The sequence below is a fragment of the Thamnophis sirtalis genome, unplaced genomic scaffold (genome assembly GCF_051295495.1).
Source record: "Thamnophis sirtalis isolate CommonGarterSnake01/CBP01778 unplaced genomic scaffold, rThaSir2_p1.2 scaffold_8, whole genome shotgun sequence".
Lineage (NCBI taxonomy): Eukaryota > Metazoa > Chordata > Lepidosauria > Squamata > Natricidae > Thamnophis > Thamnophis sirtalis.
Genome location: NW_028261388.1, coordinates 1,810,600 through 1,819,682, shown reverse-complemented (window position 1 = coordinate 1,819,682; position 9,083 = coordinate 1,810,600). Strand labels below are relative to the sequence as shown.

Genomic DNA, 9,083 nt, shown 5'->3' with positions numbered 1-9,083 from the left:
TTTCCTTCTTTCTCTCCTCCTCCTTTTTCTCCTTCTCTTCTTCCTCCTCCTCCTTTCCCTCCTCCTCCTCCTCCTTTTTCCCCTCCTCCTCCTCCTCCTCTTCCTCCTCCCCCTCCTCCAGCCGCCGCGTCACGCCCGAGAGAGCCAGGCGCCCCTCTCCTGTACCCGCGGGGAGCCGCGTTCACACGACGCCAGGCTGCCGCCCCTGCATCACGTGTCCGACAGGACGGAAGGCTGGGGAGAGAGAGAGAGAGAGAGAGAGACGCCTGCCTGCTTGGCGAGCGGGGCTCTGGAAGGGGAGGGGGCGCGTGCACGCGAGAGGGAGAAAGGGGAAAGGAGGCGGCGTTCTCACGACCCATCAAGCCTGGGAAACGGGCTGGGGCGGGGGGAAGGGGCGCGGCGTTCTCCCTTCCTCCCCTCCTGTAATAAGGCCCCGCAATTCTCTTGCCTTTTGACGGAGACAAACTGGCTGCTTCTACGTCCCCGCCAGCCTTGTCTCCCCATGCAATGAGATTCCGAATAACGGAGTTAGAGGTCATCTAGTCCAACCCCTGCCCCCTGCCCCGCCCAAACGGGAGACCCTACACCATTTCTGACAGATGGCAGTCCGGTCTCTTCTTGAAAACCTCCAGGGATGAAGCTCCCACAACTTCTGCTTGCAAGGTGCTCCATTGAGTATAGAGTTGGGAGGGACCTTGGAGGTCATCTAGTCCAACCCCCCCGCCCCGCCCAAATGGGAGACCCTACACCATTTCTGACAGATGGCAGTCCGGTCTCTTCTTGAAAACCTCCAGGGTTTCCACTATAGAATTACCAGAGTTGGAAGGGATCTTGGAGGTCATCTAGTCCAACCCCACCCCCCACCAAAAGGAGACCCGTACACCATTTCTGGTTGATTGTTCTAACTATCAGGAAATTTCTCCTTGATTTCAGATTGCTTCTCTCCTGGATTAGTTTCCATCCATTGCTTCTTGTCCTGCCCTCCCGTATTCTGGAGAATAGCTTGACAACCCCCCCCCCCTCTTCTTTGGGGCAGCCCCTCAAAAATTGGAAGACTGCTATCATTTCACCTCTAGTCCTTCTTTTCATTAAACTAGACACACCCAGTTCCTGCAACTCTTCTTTATACGTTTTAGCCTCCGGTTGTTTAATCAGAATACAGCATGCCAGAGTTGGAAGGGACCTTGGAGGTCATCTAGTCCAACCCCCCCCCCCACCCAAGCAGGAGACCCTACACCATTTCTGACAGATGGCAGTCAAATCTCTTCTTGGAAGTCTCCAGAGATGAAGCTCCCATAACTTCTGTTCCATGGGTTGATTGTTTCTCACTGTCAGGAAATTCCTCCTTATTTCCAGGTTGAATCTCTCCTTGGTCAGTTTCCATCCATGATTCCTCATCTGGCCTTCGGGGGCTTTGGAAAACAGCCTGACCCCTTCCTCTAAGGGGCAGCCCTTCCTCAAATATTGGAAGATGCTCTCCTGTCTCCCCTGGTCCTTCTCTTCCCTAGACTAGCCAGGCCCAGTTCCTGCAACCATCCATTGTATGTTAGCAATAGCAGATAGACTTATATACCGCTTCATAGGGCTTCCAGCCCTCTCTAAGCGGTTTACAGAGTCAGCATATCGCCCCCCACAGTCTGGGTCCTCATTTCACCCACCTCGGAAGGATGGAAGGCTGAGTCAACCTTGAGCCGGTGAGATTTGAACCGCCGAACTGCAGATAGCAGTCAGCTGAAGTGGCCTGCAGTACTGCACTCTAACCACTGCGCCACCTAGCCTCCAGTCCCCTCATCCTCTTTCTTGCTCTTCTCTGCACTCTTTCTAGAGTCTCACCGTCTTCTCTATAGTGTGGTGACCAAAACTGGATGCACTACTCTAGGTGTGGCCTTACTAAGGCTTTACAGAGCGGTATTAGTACCTCCCTTGATCTCAATTGAATCTCTCTGTTAATGCAATTTAGGATTTCATTGGCTTTTTTGGCTCCACTGCTCCTATTTAACTATTGTTTGGAGTTTGGAGTTTATTCAATTTGTAGGCCGCCCTATATCCCCCCGAAGGGACTCAGGGCAGCTGAACAAAAGCCAAGGGAGGGGAAATTACAAAAAGTAAGACAAAAACAATCAGACAATACGAACAATTTAAAAGCACAACAGACACAGCTAATTCGAGTAGGGGGGGAATTTAGTGTTGTCCACTAAGACTCCAAGATCCCTCTCCCACAGTTACTGCTATTAGCAGTTAGCAGTTAGCAGTTAGACTTATATACCGCTTCATAGGGCTTTCAGCCCTCTCTAAGCGGTTTACAGAGTCAGCATGTCGCCCCCAACAACAATCCGGGTCCTCATTTTACCCACCTCGGAAGGATGGAAGGCTGAGTCAACCTTGAGCCGGTGAGATTTGAACAGCCGAACTGCAGGACTGCAGTCAGCTGAAGTAGCCTGCAGTGCTGCATTGAACCACAGCGCCACCTCGGCTATTAAGCCTGGTTTCTCCCAATCTATATTTGTATACTTTTGGTTTCTCTTTCCTAAGTGTAAGACTTGACTTTTAACAGATGAACCGAGTGGAAAGGGACCTTGCAGGTCATCTAGTCCAACCCCCTGCCCAAGCAGGAGGCCCTCCATTTGCCTCCACCTGGGATTGAACTCGCAACCTCCTGATTGTGAGACGAGAACTCCCCCTCTAGTGCCACTGCACTCTTACCTTCGCCCTGTTCCGGCTGCATTCTCCCAAACGATGAGTTGCGCCCGTCCTGGCATGCAATCCTGGGATTCTGGCGTTCGGGTTGGTTGAAGCGAAGCGACACAGATGGCTCGAGTAAAGGAGTCCAGCTAGAATTCTCACTTGGGCTGCAGAGGGGGATGGTCTTAGATGCTGTCCTTCGATCAACCCCATTTTACAGATGGGAAAAGGTGGAGGGGGGCCCCTTCTATTGGGAAATGCTAGGAGAAAGCAAATCTTGGCTCAGGGTGCTGTGTTCGAATCAGACTCAAGGACCGAGAAGCTGTTCAGCGGCTGCTCGTTCAGACATGCAACTTGAAAATCCATTTTGACCCTCCTCGAAAGGCCACCACCACCACCACCCCGCCAATTGGGTCACCTGGCGCTTTGGAGATTTTCAGAACAATCTGTAAATCACCTGTTGGTCCCCCATCCAAGTATTTGGTTTGGAGAGACCAGAAGAGGAGAAGGCCACCTTGCTGATGCCTCCCGTATGAAACCAGGGAAGGATTCTTCCTGGGTACCTTTGACTTCCAAGGTATCAAAGTTCAGACGCTTGGGAACTGGCTCACATTTACGACGGTTATAGCAGTTAGCAATAGCAATAGCAGTTAGACTTATACACCGCTTCATAGGGCTTTCAGCCCTCTCTAAGTGGTTTACAGAGTCAGCATATCGCCCCCAACAACAATCTGGGTCCTCCTTTCACCCACCTCGGAAGGATGGAAGGCTGAGTCAACCCTGAGCCGGTGAGATTTGAACAGCCGAACTGCAGATAACAGTCAGCTGAAGTGGCCTGCAGTACTGCACCCTATCCACTGCGCCACCTCGGCTCTTGCAGGGTTCAGGGGTCACACGATCCCCTTTTGCCACCTTCCGACAAGCACTCTCAAGTGAGGATCTACGGGGATTCACTTAACAACGGCGACAAGGTCGTAAAACAGAGCACGGCTCACTTCACAACTGTCTCGCTCAGCAGCGGAAATGTTGGGCTCGAATTGGGGTCGTGAGTGAAGGGCTGTCGGTACCTTTGGGGGGGGGGGTCCGTTGTCCCCAGTAAGGGACTGGTCGTAATTCGGAGGACTGCCTTCACAATGGCCGAATCTTCATTTCACTTGAATGGAGGAGGAGGAGGAAGCCAGATCTGACCAAGGTTTGGATGGGGTCCCAGCCCTGTTGGCTATATTGGGAGAATGAAAAACATCCTGGATGGTGGTATTGACCACATACACTCTGCGGCCACGAGAGGCGGGGGGGAGACACGGACGATACCACGAAGCCACTTCGGCAAAGCTTTTATCGGAAAATCAACAACTCTTAAACAGGGTTTTGTTTTTTTTAAATCTCAGCAGATTCCAAGTTATAAAAAAATTCAAAAACTGAATTGGATCGCTTTTATAAAGTAGCAAAATTTCACCTCCCCCCCCCTCCACAATGAACGGAAGTCCTCGACTTACGACGGTCCGCTTAACGACCAAAGTTTGCAGTGGCGTTTGGAAAAAGTGACTTACGGCCGTTTTTCACTCATGACCGTTGCAGAGTCCCCGTGCTCACGGGATCAAAATTCAGATGCTTGGCAACTGACTCGTATTTATGACGGTTTGCATTGCCCTGTGTCCCCCCCTTTTGATTCACTTAACAACCGTGTTCCTGACTTAACTGCCGTGATTCACTGAACCACTTCAGCATGGGGAAGGCCGAATAATGAGAAGGAGCACACTTAGCTGTCTCGCTTAGCAACAGAAATTTTAGATTCAATTGTGGCCATACGTCGAGGACTACCTATTCTTATACGGATTAACGGAGTTGAAAGGGACCTTGGAGGTCTTCTAGTCCAACCCTCTGCTCAAGCAGGAAGCGCTATACATTTTCGAACAGGATGATTCTCCAATTTCTTAATAACCAGAGATGAGCACGTATCTGGTTTAATGCTTGCAGAATCCTACTAATAGTTAAAGTTGTCAATTTAATATTTTGAGATTTTTCTTCTTGTTCCCAGCTGGGAAAAGCTGAAATATTTTTATCCATTTTATTTATTTCAATTTCTATAGCAAAGTAACTCTATGCACAAAGTCTTGTTCTGACCGAGAGCATGAAGCAAACTCCTGGTCCAGACAAAAAAAAACCTTTTATTAATTCGCTGTGAATTCTCCTCCTTCACCTCCAGCAAAGTCTTTCAAGGAAGGATTTACGGTCACAGACCTCATCTGGCTTGGAGAGCTGCCAGGCCGATCTCTGCAGAACTTGGCCAGGAGCCTCGGAGAGTCACGAACCAATGAAGGGAACTAATGGTCTCCTGCAAACTCCACTCCCCTGTCGCTCCTCTTTTATTCCCTCTGGGAGGGGCCATTCATCGTCCACCTGTGGCCTTTCTCCCAAGTCGACCCCTATTCTTTAGCTCTTCCCTTCGTCTGCCAGCTCTGCGCATGCGCACACTGGGAACAGGCTCCAGCTGTTCCTCTGCCTCACTGATGTCTGACTCTGAAGGCAGCTGATAACTGTCAGACGGCCCTGGCCCCCTCTCTGCCTCCGACACAGAGCCCCCCATCCGAGCCTTCCCCAGACTCCAGGACTGGCCCAGGTTCCTCCCCAACCTCCTCACTGTCCGACTCTGCTGCCAGCTCCTCTGGCCACTGGCAGGCCACAACCCGCCTTACGAAGGTTTGATAAAATCACTCGTTCTTACTTCTAATTTGTGTTTTCAGGTGCGTATGCATGTACGGGTGTGTATTTGTGTGTGTATGACGATTGTAGAAGCAGATGCTTTTTCTTTCCCACTCTCACCCATCAGAATAGAATAGAAATAGAATAAGAAATAGAAATAGAAAAAAGAATAGGATAGGAAATGGAAATATGAATAGGAATAGAAATAGAAATAAATAGGAATAGGAATAGGAATAGAAATAGAAATAAATAGGAATAGGAATAGGAATAGGAATAGGAATAGGAATAGGAATAGAAATAGAAATAAGAAAGAAATAGAATAAGAAATAGAAATAGAATAAAAAATAGGATAGGAAATGGAAATATGAATATGAATAGGAATAGGAATAGAAATAGAATAGGAATAGGAATAGAAATAATAGAAATAGAAATAGAAAGAAATAGAATAAGAAATAGAAATAGAATAAAAAATAGGATAGGAAATGGAAATAGGAATAGGAATAGAAATAAATAGGAATAGGAATAGGAATAGAAATAATAGAAATAGAAATAGAAATAAGAAAGAAATAGAATAAGAAATAGAAATAGAATAAAAAATGGGATAGGAAATGGAAATATGAATAGGAATAGAAATAGAAATAAATAGGAATAGAAATAATAGAAATAGAAATAAAGAAATAGAATAAGAAATAGAAATAGAATAAAAAATAGGATAGGAAATGGAAATATGAATAGGAATAGAAATAGAAATAAATAGGAATAGGAATATAAATAAGAATAGGAATAGGAATAGAAATAATAGAAATAGAAATAGAAATAAGAAAGAAATAGAATAAGAAATAGAAATAGAATAAAAAAATAGGATAGGAAATGGAAATATGAATAGAAATAGAAATAATAGAAATAGAAATAGAAATAAGAAAGAAATAGAAATAGAATAGGAAATAGAAATGGAATACAATAGAATAATGGAATAGAATAGTCAGTATAGTATAGTATGGTATAGTAATATAGAATAGAATAATGGTATGGAAACAGACAGAAAGGAACAGAACAGGATAGAATAGAATAACAGGAATAAGAAGGGACCTTGGAGGTCTTCTAGTCCAACCCTCTGCTTAGGCAGGAAACCCTACACCACTTTCCATACAGGCTGCGTCAGTACATTGAGAAAAAGGCATACTTGAAAACTACGTCTGGGCCTTACCACACCTTCATGATTCCACCACCTTAAACGCCCAAGCCCACTCCCCCATGTGGACCCCCCCCACTTACATCCCCCCCCCAATCGTTTTAACCTAAAATCACAGCCCGGACACAACGTTAGGTGCTCCCATCGTTTTATTGAGAAGGATCGGAGGAGCAATTGCCCGGAGGCGTTTAACTCCCAGTTTAAAAAAGGCTGCAGAAGAAGACTCGCAAGGGAAATCACTTCCACGGGTCGCTTGCTTTACTGGATTAATTGAAATTAATTCATTTCAATCAATTCACTCAATCAATTTAGGAGTTTGGGAGGGCAGTTTCCTTCAGGCTTAGGATTGGAGCATCAATTTCTGGCCGGTCGTCAAGCGGGAATAAGGGACCACCCGATTTTGTGCTGTGTGTGTGTGGGGGGGGGGGGGGTCTTCTAGTACAGTGTTTGTCAACCTTGGCAACTTGAAGATGTCCGGACTTCAACTCCCAGAATTCCCCAGCCAGCGAATGCTGGCTGGGGAATTCTGGGAGTTGAAGTCCGGACATCTTCAAGTTGCCAAGGTTGACAAACACTGTTCTAGTACAGGTCCAAATCATCCGTGTGTGGGGGGTCTTCTAGTACAGGTCCAAATCATCCGTGTGTGGGGGGTCTTCTAGTACAGGTCCAAATCATCCGTGTGTGGGGGTCTTCTAGTACAGGTCCAAATCATCCGTGTGTGGGGGGTCTTCTAGTACAGGTCCAAATCATCCGTGTGTGGGGGGTCTTCTAGTACAGGTCCAAATCATCCGTGTGTGTGGGGGTCTTCTAGTACAGGTCCAAATCATCCGGAGACGAAACGACGGCCTCCACCTCCCCGAGATCTTCCAGAACTTCCTGCAGATCGATCAAGCAGTCGGTGTAATACTCCATCCCGAACGCCATCACCTTCTTGGCCGTCATCAACATGGGGAAGAAATTCAGGTGGCCCAGCTTCTCGTCAACTTCGGGATGGGAGACTAACCAGGCCAGGAAAGGATGCTGGTAGTCCAGGAAGTTGTGAATCCCTTCGAAGCAATTCAAGGTCTTCTGGGGCTGGAGGTCCTCCAAGCCTTGTTGGATGGCGGCCAGGTACCTCACGCAGTTCGGCCCCTCCCAGTCTTCGTCTTCCACCTCCGCCAGGAAATCCCGCAGGCTCCAGAAGCTGTGGTAGGTCTTCCAAGGGTTAAGGTGGTCCAGCATCCTGAAGAAAGGAGACAGGGTCTCCAACACCCCTCCTTCCGAAGGCGGCAGCTTCCAATCATCCATGGTGGAGAGGAGGCCGGTGACCTGTAGCTCATTCAAGAGGTTGGAGAACTGGCCGAGGACGAAGAAGAAGCCCGTGTCCTCCAAGATCTCCAGCATGGTGGGGACGCTGCCGATGATGCTGGCCGCGAAGGGATGGTCCCATTTCTCCGTCTCGTTGGGGACCAAGGAGACGCCGAGAACTTGGGTTGAAAGCCCCAACTTATCCAGAGCCTCCGGCAGGGGATTCAGGCTCTCTAAGTATTCCTCCTGCCACATGGTCTTGACTTGGTCCACACACACTTAAGTAGTCGACACCGTTAGGGGCCTACGAGAGAAATGGACACAACGGAGTCAACACAGCTGGGACCTCAGAGGTCATCTAGTCCAACCCCCCCTGCTCAAGCAGGAAACCCTGTTGCATTTCAGACAAACGGTTATCCAATCTCGTTAAAAAAACAAACCCTCAGGTTTTGGAGTTTACCCACAACTTCTGGAGGCAAGTTGGTTCCTCTCTCGAAAGCCTGTTCTTGCAGACCTTTCATTACCCAACTAGGTGGTGTCATCAGTGCTGGAAGAGAGTGGGGTTTGCAGAGAGGAGGAGGATGGCTGTGTGGTGCTCTATGAGCTTGGGGGGGGGGGTCTTCTATCGGACATTTCATGAGCCAACTAAGGTAATGCCATCAGTGTGAGGAGGATGACAACTCTGGAGTCCTTGGGGCTGTGAGAGGTTGGTGGTTTTCTTGCAGACATTTCATGACCCAACTAGGGAACATCATCAGTGCTAGAAGGAAGGAGGAAGAGGGAGGGAAAGGGAGAGGAATGGGGAGAAGTAATAGTGAAGGAAGGAAGGAAGGAAGGAAGGAAGGAAGGGAGTGGGAAAGGGAGAGGAAGGAGGAGGAGAGAGGGAGGAGGAGGAGAGAGGGAGGAAGTAGTAGTAGTAGTAATAGTAGTAGTAGTAGTAGTAAAGGAAGGAAGGAAGGAAGGAAGGAGGAGAGAGTGGGAAAGGGAGAGGAAGGAGGAAGAGAGAGGGAGGAAGGAGAGAGAAAGGGAGAGGATTAAGGAGGAGGAGTGAAGAAAAGGAAGAGGAGAGGGAGAGGAATGAGGGAGGAAGAAGGAAGGAAGAAGAAAGAAAAAGGGAGAGGAATAGAGGAGGAGGAGGAATGAAGAAAAAGAGAGGAATTGGGAGGAGTGAAGGAAGGAAGAAGAAAGGAAAAGGGAGAGGAATAGAGGAGAAGGAATG

The 9,083-nt window shown here is 48.1% G+C and overlaps 1 protein-coding gene across 1 annotated transcript; it reads right to left on the bottom strand.

Annotated features, from left to right (window-relative positions):
• Positions 1-7,384: 7,384 nt before the first annotated feature.
• LOC148044250 (uncharacterized) lies at positions 7,385-8,211 on the bottom strand. Its single transcript, XM_087722062.1, has one exon. It carries the CDS (start codon positions 8,117-8,119, stop codon positions 7,385-7,387), a length of 735 nt encoding a protein of 244 aa, XP_087578188.1. The 5' UTR covers positions 8,120-8,211.
• Positions 8,212-9,083: the final 872 nt, after the last annotated feature.

What these genes read in the sequence shown, in the direction of transcription:
- LOC148044250 (XM_087722062.1), bottom strand. Translation starts at nt 8,119, where the DNA reads ATGTGGCAGGAGGAATACTTAGAGAGCCTGAATCCCCTGCCGGAGGCT.